At 37.6% G+C, this 25078-nt stretch overlaps 1 protein-coding gene across 8 annotated transcripts in view; it reads left to right on the top strand.

The window, feature by feature from the left end:
* CBLB (Cbl proto-oncogene B) overlaps positions 1-25078 on the top strand; it is a 259796-nt gene that overhangs the window by 119385 nt on the left and 115333 nt on the right. Inside the window, exon 2 of one of the 8 annotated variants that reach the window (XM_074362795.1) lies at positions 18099-18169. The exons of the other annotated variants lie outside the window; for them this stretch is intronic. Coding sequence (XP_074218896.1) covers positions 18108-18169 — 62 coding nt within the window. The 5' untranslated portion in view covers positions 18099-18107. The remainder of the gene's footprint in view (positions 1-18098; positions 18170-25078) is intronic. 8 annotated transcript variants of the gene reach the window in all.

Below are 25078 nucleotides of genomic sequence, written 5' to 3'. Positions count from 1 at the left end.
AAGCTTAGAAGTATCCTACATAAAATTTTTATGGAAATAAGAGGAACAAGGAATGAATCTCAGAGCTTTGGTAGATTTCAAATCTTAAACGTAATCTATAAAATCCTCCCAATTCTCTCTCTTATTATCCCTCTAGCTTCATCTTGCACAAGATTTCCCTTGTTTCTTTGCTGTGTCCACACTGATCCTTCTTTTCCAGTCCCTTGGAATTGCTCTGTTCCCTTTTACCGCAGTGCTCATATCTGCCTGGACCTGTCATTTCTTCCTTTCAGTATCAATAACTCCTATTTATTCCTCAGATCTGATCTTCAGCAAAGATGTTCCAGACTTCACTAGGTCAAATTCCTTTGACTAGTCCTTGGTACGGTTGCAGTGTTAGTTTAATTTGCCTGTTGGTTTGACTCCGGTCTTTCTTACACTGACCTGTCAGTTCTTTGAAGACTGTGGTATGTCTAGGTCTGTTTTTATTTACTTTTGTACCCTGCAGTGACTAGCATAGATACTGAGACAAATGTGTGCTCAGTATTTGTTGGACGATTGGATGGGTTGATGAAATTATCTTTGCTAAAATTTCCACCATGATCTTTTAACGTTTATAGTTGATGAGTCATCTTTGTCAGTTTCTGCACTTAACTTATTTTCCTCTTTTACTCTGTGTGCCACTAGCAGCAAAGCAATAGTGTTAGTATTACTGGTAGGCTTGTCATTGGAGGGTAAGTGAAAACAAACAGACAAGCTTAAGTAAGCGGAATGGAAGAAAGGGAGGGAAACCAAGTAGAAAAGACAGAGGAAGTGATTTTCACAAAGTTACAGAATTTCAGAGCTAGATAGAAATTGGAATTTATCTAGGCAAGTCTTTTTTTTTTTTTCCTGATTTTTATTTTGAAACTTTACCTAGTCTCCCCCAATGTTAGCATTTTGCCTAGCTGTAGCACATCAATAGCAGGAAATTTCTATTAGCATTGTCCACTGAGCTCTTTCAGATTTCTCCAGTTATGCACACTCAAGTTTGTGTGTGTGTACGTGTGTATGGTTGTGCACATGTGCACAGGTCAATCATTTTTAACATGAGAAAATAGTAGTTTATAGACTTCCTTCAGCAACTTGCTCAAGGTCACCAGGCCATAAGACAAAATAATCAATTCTTAAATTCCATGTTGCTATCTGTTCACCAGCCCTGAGTTCTGTTATAGAACTTCTGCAAGTATCAGGATTGTTCATTAGCATTAGTGCCAGAATTTGACTAATCTTCCCATATTGAAAGATATTAACTATGCCTCTTAGCCAACTATGTTCATACAGACCGAAAACATTTAGTTTTCAACCTGGATCTATGTCAGAAATTGGAATTAAAGCCCCACTTTTGTTTTTGCCCAGCAGGGATCCTCTAATACTCAGCGAAAGGCCTAATTAAAGTTTCCTGAAACTACTCTTTAATCACTTGGATTAGTATAAAAAAGAAATGTTTTTAATCACATACATATCTGCTAATGCTTTTCTTCTGGTAACTAATTGCCTTGATAATATAAAGTAATAATAAAAATGGAGGCTTAATGGATTTTAAACATGTGGTTTTTGAACTATATATATATTATAGAATATATATACTTAGTGCATTAAACAGTATTTTAAACTTACACCTATGAAGTGCTTAAGGTTTAAAATTGATCAGTGGGCAACCTCAGTGTTTCCTGGAAGTACCAAGTGTTTAATCCTAACAAGAAGTATAAAGTAATTAATATGACTTTGATTTAGTATTGGAATCTAAAATCAAATTTCTTCCTGTGTTGCAAGCAATTCTGTTTAGCCCTTTCTACATTTTGTGATTATAGAAAAAATGGTTTATAACTATGGATTATCTTCTCAAACTGGAATATCTTTAATTGGGGTGGTTAAATTTCTAGCATTTGACATGTTGGACAGAGGGTTTACGCTTACCCTGATTTTCAGTTTCGAGATTTAGAAATAAAGTTTCACTTGGTTTAGTTATTTTCTCCCCTAAGTTCAAGTTATACCTGTACAGTAGCTTCTAATTTCACTAAAGTAGGCTTGTTGGTAGCTTACAGAATACAGCTTGTCTTTTTAAATGTGTGATTCTTAAGAATTTAAAATAAAAATATTAAACTGCCTTAAATAAATTTGATTCAAAAATAATTCTGGATGTTTTAATTAAAAGTCTTACTTTTTTAAGAGACAAAAATTTAAGATTTGGGGCTAAGACACTTTAATTTTAGTAATAAAATAGAGAATGCTGTAGTGGATATAATTAGAAATGCAAACTAAATCATTAATTTCATTGAATAAAAATGAGGGAAAAACACTTCCCAATGGAAAATAGATTGGCACTATTTCCAGGCAATCATTTTAAATAGACATAAAGCCATAACAAAATGAGTTTCACTTAATTTGTAGAGCTCCCAGCAAGACTTAAAGCACGTTTCTGGGTGTACTCTTTCTGTATTTGGTGGAGTTTCTTCTTGAGGTCAATGAGGAGTTTTGAAAGTTTCTTTTGTCTTCTAATATTTACAAACACGTGTTTCTTTAGGAATTTTAGATTTGCTATTTTTTTTGTTCAGCTAGCTTCTTCTTAGTTACTAGATAGTGCTGATTCCCTGTTTCTGAATGTCCCATCCTCATTTTTAACTGAATCTTTTCCTTTCAGAAGCATGACAGTGGGACGTTAAAATCACATGTGGCTTACCATTGCTTTATTGTTTTGCTACCAACCATTAAACAGTGTATGTGACCTTTGCCCCACGTGAGCCGTCATCTGTTTGAGAAAGCAGTTAACTAACCAGGATTTGCAAAGGAAAACAATAAGAACACTGTTTGGCAGTTTGCTGGGTCGGCCTGGGATTTGTACGCATTCCTATCTCCCAGTCGTTGGTTTGATGACTCTAATAATCGTAAATAAGCACAAGCATAAAGCAGACCTTTTATTAGATATAGTGGAATGTAAAAAAAATTCAAGACAGTGTGAGGTTGTTATTATTATTTCTGTATTGACTGTGCTTTATAAGGTTCACAGCAAAAATGAGGCGAAGGTACAGAACTTTCCCATATACTCCCTGTCTTGACACAAGCATAGCCTCCTGCATTATCACCATCTCCCGCCAGGGTGGCAAGTTTGTTATGACTGATAAACCTAAGTTGATAGAGCGTAATCAGCCAGAGTTCATAGTTCACGTTATATAGTTCAGTCTCAGTGTTGTACATTCTTTCGGTTTGGACACGTGTATGATGACATGTACCCATTATTAAGTCAAATGATTACTGATACCAATGATATTTTTCAAGTAATGATACTCCATTCATGTCATTCAGTTGGACAATTTTAATAATCTCCTATGATTGAACTCAAGTTTTATATATATTTGTTTTCTGAGCTCTTTGCAGATGGAGTATTGTTGCTTTTGTAGTTCTTTAAAAAAAAAATCTCTGATTTTACTGTAACAAAGTCAAGTATAATAAAACCAAAGTAATTTTTTTATTTGTCTGTCTGTTTTGATATGACTCTCCTTTCTTTTATCCATGTGTCTTTCTGTACATTCACTACTGTATCACTGTTGCCCAGGAGTGTGCTGGACAGATAGCCAAACTCAATAAGTGTTTGATGAGTAAATGAATGAATGAATCCATTTAATGGTGGGTTATTTTGTGTTGTCATTTAAGCAACTGGCAGATAGCATTGATTCTGATCTTATAATCTAAAAGCTACAATTATGTTTTCTATTACTTAGTTTTAGGAATTTTTCTTAGTTTACTTTCAGTTATCCTAGTATTTGAATTTAGTTTAGTCTTGGATTTGTCCTAAAGTGATTTTTTAAATTGTCACTGGAAAGCTTTTGTATTAATAGTTACCAGTTTCTATAAAGAAAATAAAACCAACTAAACAACAACAAATAATAATAATGATTTGATTTTTGGAAGTGTTAGAAATGAGTAACATCTACTAATGCTATTCTCATCTTTAAAGTACTTTAAATTGAATGTGTTATTGCTGGTGGTTTGAAGACTGTGATCCAAATGATAGATTCTGTTTCTCTAAGAACAGCTAGTATGTATCTACTATGCACAAAGCGTTTGGGGAGAAACAAAAGAAATAGGAATTATGATTCTTTCATGACACTTAGGAGTATAGTTGGATAAATCCAGTACAATGACACAAAAAAGTCAATGGTAAGAAACCGATGAAAAGTTTAGATTATGAAAACACAGAGGTTGCCCCAATGGTATCTGTGGTGAATGGATGATTACTTGGACAGTTTTGCCACTAAAATAGACTGTAAAACACATGCACATACAGATCCTTAGAGAAACAAGTATTTCTAAAGCATGTGGGACAGAGATCAGGCACGACATGAAGTTTGAGATAGGGAAAATAAAGTTAGTCATTTCACTGAGTTTGTATAGTTTTTATGTTAAGGTAATGCTGTTTAAGACAAGTTGGGGGAGGGTTCTTAAGTATTTAAAAAAACATTTTAGGTAAAAATTCTAATAATTTTTGTAGAAGGATGGGAAATTAATTTTTTTTCTTTTGAAATTTATGTGGAAAACCCTTTCCTATTGGTTTTAGAAGGAAGGCTCACTGAGAGAGAGATTTCAGTACTGAAACCTGAGTAGCCCAGCTGGCCAGGCAGACCAAGGATCAGCACTATCTTTTGGGAAAAGTTTTGTAAACGTAGATTCCTTCTTGGGGACATGTTTTCTGATTTTATTACATGAAACAGTGACACATTTATTACACACACAGCGATAGCATAATGAATGAGTACTGACTGAGGTATTTTGAGATTCCCAGTCTAGTCCTGGTTATGCTTCCAGCCAGTTGTGTGATGTCAAGCAAGTTTCCTGGGCCTTTTTGCTTATCTGTGAATTCCTAAAGTTAGACCACATGCTCTTTAAAGTTCTTTCCAGCTCAGTATTGATGTGTTAAGAGTCTACTTCAAAAGCAATTATTCTGAATAATCTTTGTATTAAATATTTAGTTCACTATTTGTTAAATTCATTGTTGTAGTTAGACAGTGAGTAAGCTTAAAAGAATCTAGATTTGTGTTTCTCAGTAGCTCAACAAAAGTAGCTTAGTAATTCATATGGTTCCACTTTTAGGTTTGTAATGAAAATGAGTTGCTTCAAAAAAGGTGTTTTTTTTTTTTTAAATTGAAAGTTAACAGTGAATATTTTACACAAATCCATAGCTAGAATTGGCTTTATTTATGCTTCTTTAATTCTGGTAAATTAAAATTTAGTTTCCAAACATTTCTATATTATTGATCTATATTTTAACAGTTTTCAACATTTTTTTCCTGCATTTCTTTTTTTTTTTTGAAATTTCTACCCATTCATTTTTAACTTAAAAATACCCTGGTTTAACATGTACTGTTTTCCTGTGGTGTATCTTTTTTTTTCTTTTTTTTTTTGAAGAGGGTTGTTGCTTTTCAACTAGCTATTGGGCAACGCTTAGTGAGGGGTTTAAGGCTCATCGTATCTTCGTGACCTTTAAAAAGAATATCTGCTTGCTGATAAAAGATAGGGATCTCAGACTTACCATCTCTGCCTTTTATGAGATGTTTTAATGTGTCAGTTCATTAGACCATATGGATAAAGTAACAAGATCTACTTTTGCTTTGAAGTGGAGTTGTTCTGTATTTGAGAATATAGGTAGCTTTCCTTGGAGGACTGTGTTCATTGTCCTAAAATTTCATTTGTGTGGTAAAGATGGTTATGTCTATTGAAACCTTTCCAGGCAAAAGATGTCTGTCTACCTGAGTAGATAGGTAATTCAGTTATTCAACACATCTTATATATAATGCCCTGTTAAAGTAAGAATTGAAAATCTCTTTGAATTTCTTGAGTTTTTAAAACCAGAAATTCCATTCACGTTATTCTTTATTTAGCAAACATTTATCCTCTTGAGTGCCTGCTACGTGCAGATCATGAGAACAGGTACTGTGGGCACATAGTGATCAACATGACCTGCTTCCTCTCCTTAATAATCTTTTTATATTTTTTTTTCCTTTTACTCCCTCTGTCTCTCCCTTCCTTCCAGCCTCCCTTCCTCCCTCCCTCCCTTTCATTTTTTTTTTTTTTTAAAGAATCACAGCAGAGGAGATGGATATGTGATAAAATTCAAGGGAATGAAAACTCTAAGTGCTGCACTGTTTATGCTGGCAAAGTGGTGTGGGTCTGTAGAGTGCAGAGTGATTCACTGCAGCTTCGGGGACTGGAGACAGCTTCACTAAGGGGCGAGTGGGATTTGGATAAGCACCCTTGTGAGGGAGGGGTCTTGCAGTCTGAAGCAACAGGGCGTGTAAAGATAAGGGGTTCTGAGTGTGCCTGGTGTTCCCGGGAATTCTAAGTGCAGTGCAAGTATAAAAAGTCAGTCAGATACTTTAAGAAGAGATGCAATGAAAAATGTGGCTGGGATTGTCAGTTCAGGCTAGAGAGAATGAATGCCATGTTTGGAAATGTGGACTTTATATAAAAATTAGGGTACCACTGACATTTATTTCAGGAGGTAAATGAAGTGCTCAGACCTGTGCTTTAGAAAAATAATCATAGGGAAAGTATGCAAATATTTCAGAGGGGATCAATTGGAGGCAGAGGAACCAGGAGGTACATGGTTATGGACTGGGTAAGAGATGGCGAGGGTCTGACTTCTGAAGAACAGTTATTGTGGTGGTGGATGTGGGAGTTACTGTGTGGTGAGGAAGACCAGCTGAGGAATGTAGTGTTGGTTATTTTTCTAAGTATTGGTAACCAAGGGTATTAGAGATAGGATACTGTAGAGGGTAGAGGAACAGCTGTTGTACAGTAGAGGAATATCTAAGTGGATTCAAGGACTTTTTTTTTTTTGAATTGAACTTTTTTTTTTAATTGAAACACAGTCAGTTACAATGTGACAGTTTCTGGTGTACAGCACAATGTCCCAGTCATGCATATACATCCATATATTTGTTTTCATTTTTTTTCATTAAAGATTATTACAAGATGTTGAACATAGTTCCCTGTGGGAGACAGAAACTAAAGAAAAATGGAAACAAAGCACTAGATACAACAAAAAGTGGGAGCAGATGAGCTCAAAGGACAACACTGTCAATTGAAACACAATGCAAGGCACCTGAAATTTTTTTTTTTTAACTTTTTTTCTTTTTTCTTTTTGGCTGGGGGAGGGTTTACCTGTTTATTTTTAGAGGAAGTGCTGGGGATTGAGCCCAGGCCCTTGCACTCTAGCTCTTGTGCTGTATCCTCCCCGTCAAGGCACTTACAGTTTTAAATGGTCTAATAGCAGTACTTTTAAAAGTAAAAGGAAGCAGATGAAGTTAATTTAAAATTTACATTTTGTTTAACATAAAATGTTATTTCAACATGTAATCAATGTAACAAATTCTTAATATTTTACATTTTTTATACAAATTCTTGGAAATCCAGTGTGTACATAGTTGCACTTATAGCAGATCTCGGTTTAGACTAATGACATTTGAAGCACTGAATAGCACAGGCACCTCGTGCCTGCCCCTATACCACAGTGAAGGTTTAGGAAGTCATTTTTTTTCAAGTCTTCTATGATTTATACATATTAACAATGCTGGAGGCAGGGGCTTTAAGTGTGCAGTCAGTGTGCTATGTGAGAACTGCTAATTTTTAATTAATAATTAATTTAGTGGAATAAAGTTTAACTTAAGAGAGAAAAACACAAGTTCTTGAATGAATCGAAGGAACTTCCAGCATTAACCTAGGAACTACTCTTGTAATTGACTGTCTTGCTAGTTCCAGTGACTGTTCCTAGGTTCAATTATCTTTAAGCGAGCAATACATTTTTGAGGGGAAAACGTAACTTTAATAAAGAGTGTAATGAAAAAATAAGTTAAAAAAAAGTACCTCAAGGGGTAAAACATAATAAAATTTAAGTTTACTCCTTTATCTTTAAGAATATATACCCAGCTTTATTTGTCACGTGAATCAACTTCAGATTATTTGAATTTTGTATTCCACTAAGAATGCAGTGCTTCCTCCCTCTCTACTCCCCCACCCCCAACCTGTTGGAATAACAACAAATAATGAAGATTAGCACTTTAAAGGATTCCAGGACACAGCTGAGGAAGGCCCAGTTGAGCCACAACTTAGCTATATGACCCACCTGACTTTCAGCCCAGGAAGATGGCGGGCGTGCTCCTTTTTACTGAGCTTTGGGAATCATGAGGAGGTGGTTCAGTCCCTGAAAATCAGTTCTGAGTGTCCGTGATACCCTTGCCACCTTGAAAGAAGCTGTGTTTGATAGCAAATAGTGGTTCTGGCCAGGAGTCAGAGACCTACAAACTGCCATACGAAGGTAACTCGGTGGGGGCTTGAAAAATAAACCTCGTAAATTCAGTTTCTCTCCTGAAATGTTTAGCCTGAAGGCATAAATAGAGGTTCCATAGTTATTCTACAAATTGTATATTCTAAATCTCTTGGGTAATTATCACAACTAAAAATTATACAACTAGCAAATTACCTGAAATTGCTTGCTCACTGAATATCCTCAGTAACCAAAATTTGTACCTAAAATGACTATGCATGAGAGCATTGGCTGGCAGGAAGGCTCTACTGATTTCTCTAATTTAATTTTCATCAACACCATAGGTTTAAAGGTAACTTGCCTCAGTATCTAAGCCAGTGAGTTGTCCCAGTCTTTAGAATAAAACCATTAAATTAAACTGGAACGAAATCAAATACTATATTAAAATATATACATATATTTATAAATTCCAAGAAAAATACTAACTTCTTTATTCACATGGTAATCCCCTTGCTAACTTCAGTAAATTTTTATCTATTATTAAATGCAAATTTTAGTGTCTTCTAAATGTTTTAGAGAGCAAGTAATTTAGTAGTAGAATCCTCTGATACTATGAAATGTCTGAGCTGCTTTATTCAGCTCGGCTGGTTGCATCCTGGAGTATGACTGAAGGTATGCCTGGACGGAGCCAGCGACCATCTCCCTTGTCCCTTCTTCTGACCTTCTCTCCCAAAACATGGGAACAAGTGAGTGATTTTTATGGGTGGACTCTTTTGGGATTTGAACATTTTTGTCACCTTTTGGTCCTGGCTGTGAGTCCCTTGGAAACTCCGTGGGACCTGCATTGGTGGCAGACATTCATGTCTGGATTTTAATTTGGTATTTGACACCTGCACATTGTAGAACTTTCACTTAAGTTTTTGGTTGACAGCTCTGAAGAGAGTGGGTTTCTAACCTCTTTTGGCTGACACACACCTTGAAGAATCTAGTGGAGACCTACAGATTCTTTTTTTCAGAAAGATGTACTTAAGATCATGAACCGTTTTGCGTAAGGCCAGGGAGGAATCAGTAAGACTCAGACGCAAACTGAGAACTATTTCAGCTGGAGGGCATTAGATGTGACAAGGGACACTGTTGCCTGAAACAGAACCCCCTTTAGGTGACTGTAAATCGTGTGTTTGTGTGTGTGTGTTTGTGTTTGTGTGAAGGTTGCGGTAAGGAACAAGGCTAGAGGCAAGGACCAAATAATGAAGAGCAGGAATCTGACGTTCAGTCTGATGTAGGCGTATTTGGGTGTGGGAGTTTCTCCTTGAGGTATTTTTAATTTATCTCACGTTAGTGGCTTGCTTACAGGATTATCCTGAAAGTTATTAATATGACTCAGCTGATTATTTTTGGCAAATTGCTGTTTTTATCATCTCTGATTCAGGTGTGTATGTTTCCCTTTATTATTTGAAGAAATCTGTTTCTCCTCCCTGTTACAAGCCAGGCCACCTCCTCATCTTATCCGAGACATCCCTGGCAGCTTTCAGGATTCCATCCTAGGTTACAGCGCAGGGTGTCCTGCTGACAGAGGTGGAGTCCTCAGCCTGTCACCATTTCTGAAGCCTGTTTTTGAGTAAATGCCAGCCTTCATTCTTACCTTCAGGAGTTTTAACAAAATGTTGTTGCTGGCACTAGGTTAACTTAGAGTTGTGTCTTGCCCCTGCCCAGACAACTACACCACCACCTTGCAAACGTGCCTCCAAAATGAGTAGTGGGCCAAGCCCAGCCCATTTTGGGAAGTCCCCGAGCTGTTCACCGCACCATGCTGTGTGGAGGGAGAAGACCATTGCATGTAAATGAATTCAGTGATGTGGTTAAGCACAACAAAGTTCTTTATAAAGTGAAAATTAAAATTGTTCAGACCTGTCTTAAGGTCTGATGAAAAGGCCAAATGACTAATTTGACTAGCCACTTGTTAGAGGATTTACTCACTGTACCCTTTGAGTTCATTATCCTGTAAGTAGCTAGACATTTTAAATAGTCTATACTACATTGAAATCTTAAAAAAATATGATTTCTCATTAAAAATACTGCCTTTTTCCACTTTTATAAGTACGATATTCAACACAGTGATTAAGTATTGTTTCGTCTCCTACACCTGGGCTTTGGAAGCTATTAAAGTTATAGGCCATTTATGTGTTAATAATGGCTGTTGCTGCTTTTTATGTTATTTTCCTGGGTTTTTTTAAAGATTACTTTTATTAATAAGCCAGTCTGTCAGTGCCAGAGAGAGGGTAAATCCTGTCTAAAATTTGGCTTTTGACCTGCTCAAGTCATGAGTGATTTTAAAAGTTTTTTTTTTTTTTTCCTAAAAACTCATTAGTCACACATTTAAGAAGTCTGAGTGTTTTAAATCTCTTCCCAGGATTTTTTTTTTAAACCTGCTGAAGTAGGATACTCTCTTTCTCTTCAGGTACTTGAATAAGCCAGGTCAGTCAACATTATTCTTTCTTAAAGTATGCGTTTGAGTTTGACAGTTTGTTTTTTGGTTGTTGAGTTGTGCAGTAGTTCTCTAAAACCCAAATTATATGTCTTTACACTTGGGCTCTGTCTGTCTGTGTGGTCAGTATGCTATAATTGAAATTTCCCAGTAGGTCAGATCACATCGGGGATTTGTTTCAGAATTATCAGCAGGTGTCCTTGGGATGTTACTTGGCTCACACTTTTGGATTGGGGTCAGTGGTTTTCTGTGTATTTTCTTTTCCTAGAAATTTGTATATAATTCCAGGTTTTTATCAGCATGCCTGTTGTAACCAGATAAGAGCTTGCCAATTAAAGAATTTTGAAGTTAATTTTTCTGTAAATTAAACTTGTGAGTCTTGACAGTGGTTCATAGCCATGATCCATCAGAATCACCAGGAGAGCTTCACCGGTGCCTGATGCCCTGTGAGGCTCTGACTGACTTGGGCTGGAGTGGGCCCTGGCCGTGGGAGGCTGCACCAGCTTTTCAGCTGGTTCTGCTGTGCGGCCCTTCTTGGGAACCACCGAGTGTTACAAGCTCAGTGGTTTTCATCCTTGGCTGCACATTGGTATCACTTGGGGAACCCCAAGCAACTCTGATATCTTGGGCCTGCCCCCAAAAGTTCTGGTTTAATTGTTCCTAGGGTATTGTCTGAGCATGAGATTTTATAAAACAGCCAAGTGATTGTAAAACAAAGGCAGGTTGAGAACCACTGATCACCAACTCCCCCGCCCTTTTTTTTTTTTTAAGATGAGGAATGAGTGACTCAAACCAAAGAGATTAAGTGATTTGTCCAAGATCCACAAAAGAGAACCAGAATTCTGATCTTTGGACTTAACAGTCAAATGTTTTTATTAGGACATCCCATACTTTTATTTTGGTATGTCAGAAGTACCCATACAATCATGTTCCTTGGCTGCTTAGTCCAGAAAATGACAAATATTTTCTCTCTTTTAACACTGGAAATGTGTGAGTTCATAGCTGAGATTCAGTCATTACCTCAGTTATAACATAAGAGAAGTGAAGAGCTAGGAATCAGACACATTTGTGTGTTCTAGAACTCATGCTCAGTATCTGAAAGCACATTAGGCAAAGATAATTCAGCTGAAAATGCATTAAGATGAGTTAACGCCATGCCATTTCTATAGCAGGAGCCGTAAGTGCTTGTGTTTATAACATGGGTCATTGTCTGGGAGAAGGTTGCACAGGCCTATGTGGTTGGAGTTACAACAACAATATACATTACAAAGCATACTTTATCAATAGCATTGATAGCAAAGTACAGATTAGACCAATGGTTTAGAAATAAAATTTTCAGAATGTCACAGAAGGGAAAAAGAAATATTGAAAAAATACTGTAGGCCAAACATAGGGTCTCGGGTATTTGAGAAAAGCGTGCTTTTGGTGCTCTTCGGGCAGAGGCGGGTGTAAGCTGACCGCTGCTCTCCAGCCCACATCTGTTACCTCCCAAACGCACACACAAGCCTGTCCCTAGGCGCGTCTCTGGCCCCCTCAGCACCTGAACGTGTCTTACTACTACACAGGTTGTCTTTCCGTAGTCTTCAGGCTAGCACCTTTGTGAACCTAGGGTGTGTTTAAGAAGTTATTTGCTGGATGAATGATGGAGACTGTAAACTCTTAGGGTGGTGTTTTGCAAAATGGGATCTGCCAACCTGCAGTATCAGCCGCAGCAGCAGCTCCTGGGAAACCTGCTGGAGAGGCAGATTCTCAGGCTCTGCCGCAGTCACTGAATCAGAAACTCTGGAGGTGGAGCCCAGTCCTCAGCATTTTAAGAAGCCTCAGATTTTCTGAAGATGACCATACTTTTTTGTATTCTTGGAAGGACTTGAAATAAAGAATTCAATGGTAACATTTATAAAGTGATCACAGATGCCAGGTACTATGCTGGGTGCTTTATAGGTGGTATTTAATGTTTAGTACTTAGTGTCTATATCAGATTGATTTTGTTGCATAGAGAACCTAGTGGCTTACAGGAATGATTGGTTATTATTTCTCATGCGTCTTAGGTTTGGCTGGTGGTTCCTGTGGTATGGGCTGCTCAGCTGAGGCTGGATAGCCTAGGATAGCCCCACTTCGTGTGTCTGGGGCCTCAGCTTGATGGCTGTGTCCTCAAAAAGGATAGCCTGGGCATGATTAGATGATTGCATAATTGCTTCCAGCTGCAAGAGAAGGGCCCAATGAGGCAAGGCGCTCATAGGCCTGTGGCTCATTGGCCTAAGCGAGTCACATGACCAAGCCTTGATTAACGGGGCGGAGCAAGAGATTCCACTTCTTGATGGAAGGGAGCGGTCACGTTGCAAAAGTACATGCAGTACAGGCTTGAGAGGAATTTGTAGCTGCTTCATAATTTATTCGGTAAATATTTGTTGGTGGGTTACAACTTGTTTATTCTTCATAGACTGTTAATGGTCCAAAGGTGCAAGGTAGATATCCTTTGAAAACAAAAAAGGACATTTGAATAGAATTCCTCTGATTATTTGTTAAAATCTTGCTCTTTTATAACGGAGGGCTGTTTTATTCCTACCTTCTTCAGAAATAAGGTCTTTGCGGACATCCTTTTAAAACAATAATTGATCTGAAGCAAAAATGGGTACAGTACCTGACAGATTGAAACTCCGAAATATTTCAATATAGTAGACTTGTTCTTTTCTTTTAAAATGTGGATGTTGATTTTGGAGATTGGTGAAGGACTTCCCTGGAGGAGGTTTCTCAGTCATGACGGCAGCTTTAAGACTATACACACCTGATTCCAAGTTGGTTGGGGGAGGGGAGATTGGTGTAGCCACCAATTCAAGGCCTATGATGTGCTAGGAGAGCATTCTTTCGTGTGGTGTCCCACTCAGACCTCAAAACTGAGTGTTTAACACTGGGTTTTATTCTTCTTTGGATTATAGGGTGAATACATACTCCTTATAGAAAATTTGGTAGTATGAGTATAAACAGTAGAATAAAATCACATGTATGTAATCTTACCACCCAGAGGTAACATTGGACAAATATTATTTCTGATCAAATGTTGAAATGCCTTTTTATTTTTGCTTATTGAAGTGTTTTACTTGTGGATGGGACTAGTCTGTGTGTGTGTGTATATATATATATATATGACACTAAAACTTAGTGTTGTAACTATTGCTTCATCTGTTTAACCAATGTGTACTAATTATGCCTATTATATGTAGTTAATGAAAACGTAATGACTGCCAAAATGTAGCTTTTTCATGCGTAAATGTTCTCTTTTATAACTTCTACGTTAAATCCTTGTTTGCTTTTCCCTACTCTTTATTTTGTTAATTCCTTCTTGGTGTTTTTCCTTTTTTTCATTCTCTCAGTTGGGGGAACTTGTTTTTCTTTGTTCTTCCTCATTATTTACCATGTTTTTTTGTTTTTTTTTTTCTCCCACAGCCATTTTTTCCTATGTATTTCCATCTTTATCACTCTGGTCATTCTTATACATTCCCTTTTTCCATCTAGACATGTTGTTGATTAGATCTTGACAAATTAGCAACAAATTATCACCCTGGAGACCTCATTTTACCTTTCACCATTTCTTCTTTTTAGAAGTATTGACCTGTATGGATGTAATTTGTATGTATGTATGTAATTTTTTGTTTAAGGAACTGGGTACTTCCTTGCTGCTGTGTACCACTGTGTGGTGCTCTTTTGAGGAGTCCAACTTAAGTCAGTTTTTGGCTTTCTCTGTGATGCCCTGTCATCCCCCAAACAAAACAAAATGAAACCAAACCATAAAAACCTCTTTAAATTCCTGACCTCCCTCCACCCCCACATTCAGTAACAGGAGATTTTGACATCTAGGCTGCAGCTTTTCATTTGAAACCTTGTATGTTTGCATAAACCCATGTCAGTCAAAATAAGCAGTAAGTGGGGGAAAACAGGGCAGTTCTTGGGTTTTAAAAGAGGAAGTTTCCTTCCCCACCCCTGACCTCAATATCTAACATCTGGTTCTGACTACAGATGGGGGGGGGAACAGACTTAAGTCCCCATTCAGCCAGCTCTTAACCCCCAAACAGTATGATTTGTGATAACATTTCTATTTTTACTGTGGTCTGTAGGGTCAAATGTTTTAGTTAATGACTTGCAACAGGAGGTCTGAAGGTTGTGCCTAACGCCTTGTTTTCTGAGTGTTCATAATTTAACACAGCAATGTTTCACATCTCTGGATTGGGTTAAATTTAGTCATCCTTTAGTGAAACTTTGAAGGAAAGAAATCATTGTTGAACTCCCTGTGTTTCTGTCTTGTTTTAGAGACAGCAAATAACAGCTGATGGGATTTTACTTTTTTTATTTTTTAATATGTTATAACTTTAGAACAGGTAATAAGTTCACATGGACAGACTTCAAGCAGTGCCATGGAATGTCTGTGTATTTTTAAAACTCCACTTAAAAAATTAACCAGCGCTTTACATCTCTTTGTTCAGTACAGCAATTTTCAACTAACATTTTTGAAAGAGAAATGTTTAATACTTTCCTAAGATTATTCTGCACCTGTTTGTCTCCTTGAAAAACTAAATGTGTGACTGCTTCTAATGATGGTTTCACCTTATGTTTTGGGGTGACCCAAATGAGGCAGGTGGACTGGACCAGCTCTTCAGCTGGTACCAGAGCACAGAGCAGTAACCAACCCTTGCCGTGCTGTAACCATCGCACTGGGTGCAGCGGAGGCCGGGGAACAACCGCCTCACTCTAGCTTGCATAGGTTAATGAGAAGGAAAGGGCCTTCTTCCATTCTCCACTCTACTTTCTGCTTCAGTGTGCACAGTTAGGGGATGCCTGAGGAAGGATTCACACCAAAAAAAATCAAGTTGCCCCGATGTCTGAATTTATAAGTCAGAAGCTTAAATTAGGCCCAGTTTTACCTACATTGTTTTGCATGTTTAGGTCAGAACTTCAAAAGTACTTTTGGGAAAACTGAATTTTTATTGAAATCCTGACTTTGTTATGTGAAGTTGGTGATTGGATTTTTTCAGTGGAAGGAAGATTTATTAAAAACAAGCAGAAGTAATATCCACAATGGCAGGCTGAAAAAAATGATGAGACCACTTTCTCTTATATCATCCTTAATTCACAGACTCTGGCGGTTCCACGTTTAGCTTTAGGGGTGTTAAAAGGCAACCTGAGGCATACTAAAAATATCAAGAGTTTATTTGAGCAAAAATCAATTCAAATCTGGCAGCATCCAATCTAGCAGAAAGAAAGGCTCTCCAAGGAGCTGTGCAGACAGAAGGACTTCTTTAGGCAGAAGAGAGTGGAAACATGGCAGTTACACTAGCCCAAAAAAGTGGGTTGGTTATTTCAAGGTTACTTTCCTTTCCTGTAGGGGTCCATCAGGGAGATGACTTGACTAGTGCCGATCAGGTGACTCCTGATTGACTGATTTCAGATTCCATTTCTGGGAGTGCTGAAACTATAATGAAGTCTCAGTTTGGTGGCATACAATTTAGCATCAGCAACTCCGTTTTGGACCTGTTTTCTTGTTTTTTACAGGGGGGTAAGCTTGGACTGAAAAGTAGCCAGTAGGGGGAGGTTACTCTCTTGAGGTTAGAAACTTGTATTTCAAGGAGTGAATGTGAAGAAAAGAGCAGAAGTCTCTCCTTCTTTACCCAGAGAATGGGGGGAAGAAGGGGAATATGTAAATATATATATTTTGCATACACACTCAACACACATCTATTTACATATTTATGGATGTCTGTAACCCTTAAATGGTAACATAGCCACATATAATCTGACTAAGTAGGTATTACCTAAGAAGTGAAATCTTATGGTATATACTTCTGAGTGTGATTTCCTTTGCTCAACATTATGATTGAAAGTCATCCTTACTACTACATGTCATTGAAGTTTGTTCATTTTCATTACTGTTTAGTGTTCCATTTTATGACTGTTTCACGTTTTATCCCTTCTGCTCTGGATGGATATTTGAGTAGTTTTGGCTTGAGTAGTGTTGTGGTGAAGGTTCTAGAACATGTCTTTTGGTGCACATATGCATGCATTTCCAATGGAGATGTATACCTTAGAGTGAAATTGCAGGGTCATAAGGTATGCATGTATTCTGTTTACTGTTAGTAGAGTATATGTATGTATTTTCAGCATACTTTAGCATATTTATATGTATTAACTTATTTGGTCATTTAAAAATGAAAATGAATTATGGTTGATTAATTGGTTAGCTCACAAGAAAGTATTGCCTGTTTATACTGGGGGCAAAATGTATGTGTGGTTTCAGTATAATTAGGAGTTCAAGGATACAGTTTTAGCCCCTAATTGGTCTGTGACATTGGACCTGTTACAGCCTTTTAAAGTTGTGGTTCCATTTCTATAACTGTGAAGGTAGAAATAATTATATGATTTCTAAGGTGCCTTCATCTCTATGTATCTGTGATTATTTTAAAACATCCTAAAAAAATGTAACATAGGTAAGGTTTTGTGATGACTGCTAACTCAGGTGGAAAAAAACTACCTAATAAAGTTAATTTCTGATCATGTCATTTTCACAAGGAATATTGGGATATGCAGAAATCTATTTGGAGTTTTTAGTAAGTAGGGATGACTTTTAGTAGTAGTATAATCCACATAAGACTCGGGGAAGAAAAGTCATCAATTTAATGTGGTAACAGTTGTCATGACATTTAATAGAAAATATTTGATTTTACTCTCCAAATAATTTGATCACTTCAACTTTCATGTCCAAAGAATCTTTATATTTTGTGTTAAACTTTCATTTGGATCAAATGAATTACATGGGTCTTATTTTTAGTGCTGGCTGTGTATATTTTAATAGTCCATTCTTTTTCCTCATGGTCTTTTCCCATGTATAATCTGTATTTGCAAATCATTTCCAGAGTTGGAAAAAAAATGAGCTAATATCTCATAGGTGAATAATACCCACTTATTAGCGGGCTATTTTTTTTAAATTCTATTTTATTGAGTTATAGTCAGTTTACAATGTTGTGTCAATTTCCAGTGTAGAGCACAATTTTTCAGTTATACACAAACATACATATATTCATTGTCACATACTTTTTCACCATGAGCTCCCACAAGATCTTGTATACATTTCCCTGTGCTGTACACACATTTGTTTATCTATTTGTATACATTTGTTTATCTATTCTATATATACCTGTCAGTATCTACAGATTTTGAAATCCCAGTCTGTCCCTTCCCACTCCCCACGCCCTGGCAACCACAAGTTTGTACTGTATGTCTGTGAGTCTGTTTCTGTTTTGTATTTATGTTCATTTCTCTTTTTCTTTTTCTTTCTTTTTTTAGATTCCACATATGAGCGATCTCATGTGGTATTTCTCTTTCTGCCTTACTTCACTTAGAATGATACTCTCCAGGTACATCCATGTTGCTGCAAATGGCGTTACGTTGTCATGTTTTATGGCTGAATAGTATTCCATTGTACAAATATACAACATCTTTGTCCAGTAATCTGTTGATGGACATTTAGGCTGTTTCCATGTCTTGGCTATTGTAAATAGTGCTGCTATGAACATTGGGGTGCAGGTGTCATTTTGAATTAGGGTTCCTTCTGGTTATATGCCCAGGAGTGGGATTCCTGGGTCATATGGTAAGTCTATTCCTAGTCTTTTGAGGAATCTCCATACTGTTTTCCACAGTGGCTGCACCAAACTGCATTCCCACCAGCAGTATAGGAGGGTTCCCTTTTCTCCATAGCCTCTCCAGCATTTGTCATTTGTGGACTTTTGAATGATGGCTGTTCTGACTGGTGTGAGGTGATACTTCATTGTAGTTTTAATTTGCATGTCTCTGTCTCTGATAATTAGTGATATTGAGTATTTTTTCATGTGCCTATTGATCATTTGTGTGTCTTCCTTGGAGAATTACTTGTTTAGGTCTTCTGCCCATTTTTTGGATTGGGTTGTTTGGTTTTTTTCTTAAGTCATGTGAGCTGCTTATATATTCTGGAGATCAAGCTTTTGTCAGTTTCACCTTCTGCAAAAATTTTCCCCCATTTCATAGGTTTTCTTTTTGTTTTGCTTATGGTTTCCTTTGCTGTGCAGAAGCTTGTAAGTTTCATCAGGTCCCATTTGTTTATTCTTGCTTTTATTTCTTGCTTGCGTAGACTGCCCTAGGAGAACATTTTTGAGATGTATGTCAGATAATGTTTGGCCTATAATTTCTTCTAGGAGGTTTATTTTATCTTGTCTTATGTTTAAGTGTTTGATCCATTTTGAGTTTGTTTTTGTGTATGGTTTTAGGTAGTGTTCTAGCTTCATTGCTTTACATGCTGCTGCCCAGTTTTCCCAACACCATTTGCTGAAGAGACTGTCTTTATTCCAGTGTATGTTCTTGCCTCCTTTGTTGAGTATTAGTTGACCAAAAGTTTGTGGGTTCATTTCTGGGCTCTATTCTGTTCCATTGGTCCCTATGTCTGTTTTTGTACCAATACCATGCTGTCTTGATGACTGTAGCTCTATAGTATTGTCTGAAGTCTGAGAGAGTTATTCCTCCAGCCTTTCTTTTTCTTCAGTAATGCTTTGGCAATTCTAGGTCTTTTGTGATTCCATATAAATTATATTATGATTTGTTCTAGTTCTGTGAAATATGTCCTGGGTAATTTGATAGGGATTGCATTAAATCTGTAATTGCCTTGGGCAGTGTGACCATTTTAACAGTATTGATTCTTCCAATCCAGGAGCATGGGATATCTTTCCATTTTTTTAAGTCTTCTTTAATTTCCTTGGTCAATGTTTTATAGCTATCTGTGTTACTTATTAGCAGGCTGTATTTAATTCATTTTTGTGAGAATTCTTTTTTTCACTTTTTGTTTCATTTCTTTTTCAAAGCTTCTAGTGTGTTCCTGGCTCAGTTCATTGTGATTAGAGGCACGAGGGGGTACTGCAGGGTGAGTCTTGTAGACTCTGCACGATTATCTGAACTGTCCCTGTCAGGACTTCCTCAGACTTACGTGTGGCCTGGGACTGGAAGTTACAGCAGGGATTTGAGGAGTCTCTTAGGAAGTTACATTTATTCAATTTAAAGAAATACCCTTTTTGTTCTGAAATTGTGTGCCTCTTGCTCTTGTGGTGTGAAAATGTTATTTAGTGTCAGAGATAGGTTTGGCATTAATGCCCTTTTGGTAAAATAAGTAGTAATCCTCTGTTAGTTTCCCCTGTTTTTGTTCTTAAGTGTTAAGCATTTCAAGTTAAATATTTGAAGATGTATTCTTTTAAAGAAAAGCATCTGGAAACCAGTGGTTTATTCTATAAACCTTCCATCATCAGTCCCTTTATCTTGAAAAGGCTAGCAGCATCAGTTTTTCAGAGCCCCTTCGTTAATTTGAGCAATTAACTACTTCGATTTACTACTGCAGGCTGGCCTCTCAGAGGTGCTGGGTGTGCTTACACGCTCTGCAGAGAGCCTCTCCCTGCCTTTCACTTTCCTCTCTCAGGTGCCAGAATGGGGCAGCATCATCCCGAGGCTTCCACAGCTGCTCCTTTCAAACTCCTGCACTCCCTGGCCTCGTTCCAGCCCATGGTGTTGCGTTCATCACTCCACCACAGGCAGTGCCAAGATCTTTTTCTGATTTGAGGGTCTCATGATAGAATTAGTCAGCCAGCCTTGATTGACATTTTCCAAGGATATTTATGCTGGTGGGTAGGCAGACAGGCCCTGATTGCTCTTTAATTATTAATTTACAAGGAAATATAGAGCCAGTGACAAGACTCAGTTCTAGGTGGAAAAAGCACCTTAGTGGCATTTGGAGAAGATATTTTTTATTTCTCAGCTGGCAGGCCTTTTTTTTCCCCCTTGCTCTTCTTAAGGAGATAGAACCAAACCTAGCAGATGAATTGCTTGCATTTAGAGATCTCAAAGGTTAATGGTGGTAGAGGGAGATTACTGAAGGGAGAACTAATTTGCTACTTTTAAAAAATTAGGCATAGGTGAGCCACACGTACACTGAGCTAGTGATGTGTGTGGTTGTCTTCTGTTTCCTGTAATGAGAGGAAGAAAGCCCACTCCCTGACCTCTGACATTGTGTTAACCAATCAGAAGAACTGAGTTCCTCTCCCAGGGCAGAGATGTGGGAGGTGGACTGGGGTGTGGTGATGAGGTTATTATCAGTCTGATGGTGATATTTACAAATGTGAAAAGTACAGGCTGTCCCAGGATGGGGCCATCAAGGACGAGGGGCGAGTTCTTTAGGATTATTGAGCAAGAGGGGTGAGAAATGAAAGTCCCATCAGTGCTTAACCTTGAGGTCTGTCCCAGATGAGAAGCTAAATCACTCTAAAACAATGATGTTCCAGCCCAGTAATGATGACCGTGACTCCCAGCATATTGGCAGTGTCATGAGAGGGACTGATAGATATGTGGCTTGGGGAAGCAGAATGGGTTCTCTTTTACAAATCTTAATAAAGGTATTTAGATCTTGAGTTTGCTTTAGATGCAGTTTTACCTAGAGGCAGAACAATGAAAAATAAAATATCTTTTGAGGTTCCTGCTAACCCAGTGCTTTTCAGGTATTAAACTTGCACATGAATCACTTAGGGGGAGGTGGGGGGGCTTCTCACAGTGCAGATTCTGAGTCAGCAGATTAGGGTGAGGCCTGAGAGTCTGCATTTCCACAATCTGTGAAGTGATGTTTAAGCTGCTGGCCCAAAGACCAGATTTTGAGCAAGATTGTTAGATATTTTTGTTCTCTGCCCTGGATCTTGAATACCAAACCGAAGGTAAGACTCACTATTATCATTCATTCATTCTTCTTGTTTCATCTTTCTTTATACTTGACTATGAAAATGCTATTCACAATGAAGATATACTTCAGTGTTCCCTGTGGTATATGTATTATAGGTGTATTATGGGGAAAACTGTGATTAATCATAGATATTAATAGGATCCAAATTAAATCCACCAACCAACATACCAGAAATTGTTACTGGTCAGAAACCAAATGCTGGGCTCTGTATCGCTATTGGCAGATATCTCCATGCGGTACCACATTCACATGTGTGTAGTACCAAACAGATTTCTGAGAAACAGATTTTTGTGACAGATTTTGACACAGAAAATACATCAAGCACCATAAAACTTAATGGAAAAATGTGTTGCTTAACTACAGTCCATTTTTAAACAGTAGGTTGCAGTGCTTTCAGTGGAACCAAATGGGTCTTATTCTTGAGAGCTTTGGCAGAGTCTCCCTACCCAGAGAATTAACTCTGAGAATGTCACCTGGTGGGATGGTATTGGATGGATTATTGGTGATGTTGTGTTTGGGGTTGGGGTTAGTCAGCTCAGTGTTGTTCTACTTTAGATCATGGAAAAAGGATATATGTCTTTACTGTGCTAAATATTTATCTGGTGACTCATTTCTGGAAGTGAGGGAATTACTGTGGTATTTGGAAATGGAAACACATCTTTTCAGATGTGCATTTGCAATGCAATCTCTGAGTGTGTTTCAAATGGTAATACACCAGGGGCTGGGAGTCTGCCAGAGTGGAACATCTGCTTCTGAGACTCAGGCTCCTGGAGCATTCCTCTCTGAGTGCTATTGTTTTCTTTTGCTTGTTTTCTCAATTTGTTAAATCTAGATTATTTTTCATCAAGGACACAGGGAAGAAACCCTCAAAATTCAATTATTGTCTTACAACAGAGAACTCTTCAATGAAAGCTTTTTAATTTGGATAAAGATCTAAGAATTTCTACTTATTAAATTATGCCTTGTGATTCATTTTATTGAAAGTGGTTTTCTTTTTCAAACTCCCCCTGGATGGAATCAAGGTTGGCTATGTGAGCCTCTGCATCCTTGAGCAGCCTGGGTGGATGGCGGGGCCGTGCTGGTACAATGGGCAGGCCTGCCTGGAGAGAGGATTTACTATCTGCAGCGGGTCCTTGCTGCCCTAGCGGTCTCATTCCTGAGTATACCGCACTTCTGACCCTGTGGGCTGTCGTAGTGCCAGACTGATCTACACGCATATGCCTTCATCTACCAGGCTTGCTGCTTTTACCTGGCAGCTTCTTCTGCTGCCTTTCTCTGCCTCTCTTCACCCCATTTGGGAGGCCCAGAGTTGAGCACATGTTTCCTTGAGCTCTTGTGTCGCTGAAGCACCTTGAATGTACTTCATTTGTATGAGTACACTGTATTGTAGTTGTGCGTTTTTATATGTAATTACTCACTGAGGTGATAAACTCTTGGAGGGCAGGGATGGCTGGTTTTCATCTTACTGTCCTCATTGCCGAGTATACTGGCAGATCATAACAGAGCCTCAAACATTATTTACTGAGTGAATAAACTTTGTTTAAAGTCACTGGAATTCCATATATGTAGATCAGAATTTCTGTGCATATAAAGTTATTCTGAAAAACAGAACTGACTTCTGTGCTAACAAGCTAGACTTTAGAGAAGCAGTGAGCTGCATCCTAAGATATGCTGGAAAATAAGAAGATCAGCTGGTGCTGCTTTTACAGCCTAATCTTTGTGGATTATTTGTAGCTTTTTTCTTTCCCTCTTAGCATTTGATTCCTTAAGAAATACTTGATTAAGCATGAATAATTAAGCATGAATAATTAAGCAGGAAATAAAATTTTCATAAGTTAATACATGATCCTTCTTCCATCATTCTTATATTTAACTCAAATATTAAAAAAAATTTTTTAATTTGAGTTCTTTTATTTCTATTAAGTTTTAAGTGATAGGTATCACCAGGAGAGGAATAATGATTGATTCTTGTGCTTAGTATATAAAATAAATCCTACAAGTCTTAGGGATAGCAATATATCTATTGGATAACTATTTCACTAAATTTGAGTTATTCATATGGGTAGACATGTACAATAATCTTAGCAGTATCTTTAAATGTCTTCTCAAGATTACTATAGTGATTGTTTAGGTACAGCTGAAGACCTGAAGAATTATGCTTTAAAAAAAAACCAGTGTGTATACTTTAGTGTTGATAAGTAAAAGATTATTAACAGTGCTTGACTTTTAAACAGAGATGCCAGTGACTAGGACTAGACAAGCCAAAATCCAAGATGACTTCTTATCTAGACATATGTCAAGTCTAGTTGTGTGAAATTGTATTTAGAAAATGTGATTTACATGGCAGCTCAATTAAAAAACTGCTATACAGCCTATAAATATTTCAGGCCTTTGCTTACATTCTATGTACATATAACATAAAGGGGATTCTTTACCTTTGAGTGAGCATTTAAGACTGGTAGAAATTAAGTCCTTTGTCAGTATAAATCGGCGGATTAGCCTAATGATATTTTCACAGTTCAGTTCATTGTGCGGTTATCTAAATAAATGTTTTAGAAATTAAATTCCTTCTGATCCAAATGTGAGTAGGCTACTTTTCATTTAGTATAGTCCAGATTTCTTCTAAAAACCTCTTTTGTTTAGTTTGTTTTAGTATCAGAGAAAATACAGAGGATTAAATTTTAAGTTTCCAGTGTAAAAATACTTTGTGAGGTAGGAATACAACTTCTAAGTAGTGTGTTTGATCCTTTATCCATAGTCGTTTACTTACTCATATTGACAGAGAGAAGAGGGTCCTAGCCTTTCAACTGCTACTCTTGATGATGATAATGAATAATGATAATAATAGTAAGTTGGTGGTGCAACTAATACTAGTAATAATGATTAAAATTTAACACATGCTTGCTTTGTGTCCATTTCCTAAGCCAGTTAATTTACTGCTGGGTATCAGACTGCCGTAAAACTTAGTAGCTTAGTTCAAACAACAACAATTACTTTTTGCTCTGATTTTCTGGGTCAGCTTCTATTTTATGTGGTGTTGGCTGGGATGTTGGTTCAGCTGGAAAGTCCAGTGGCCTCACTCACATGCCCAGCATTTGTTGGTGCCTTGCAGCTGGGGACTCACTGGGGCCTTTCTGCATGACTGCTTGGGTTTCCTCATACCATGACCACTAAGTTCCAAGGTGCAAAGGCAGACACTGCAAATCTCTTAGGGCCTAGCCTCAAAATTTACACAGTGTAATTTCTGCCACATTGTGTTGATCAGAGCAAGGCTTAGGCCAGCCTAGGTACAAGGGGAGGGGAAATAGACTCTACTCCATGGTGGAAAGAGTGGCAAAGAGTTTTTGGCCACCTGTAATCCTGCACAAATCCTGTAAGTGCTGTTGTAATTCATTTTTTAAAGATGAGGGAACTAAGGCTTAGAGGGGTTAACTTAGTGCCCAGAGTCATTCAGTTACTAAGTGGTTTAAGCTCAAGCTTAGGTAGATTTGGCTTTAGTGCTGAAACTTTTAATTCTTGTTGT

This window comes from Camelus bactrianus, chromosome 1, assembly GCF_048773025.1.
Source record: "Camelus bactrianus isolate YW-2024 breed Bactrian camel chromosome 1, ASM4877302v1, whole genome shotgun sequence".
NCBI lineage: Eukaryota > Metazoa > Chordata > Mammalia > Artiodactyla > Camelidae > Camelus > Camelus bactrianus.
The sequence above is the reverse complement of the archived record's forward strand: the minus strand, read 5'-3'. Positions and strand labels throughout refer to the sequence as shown.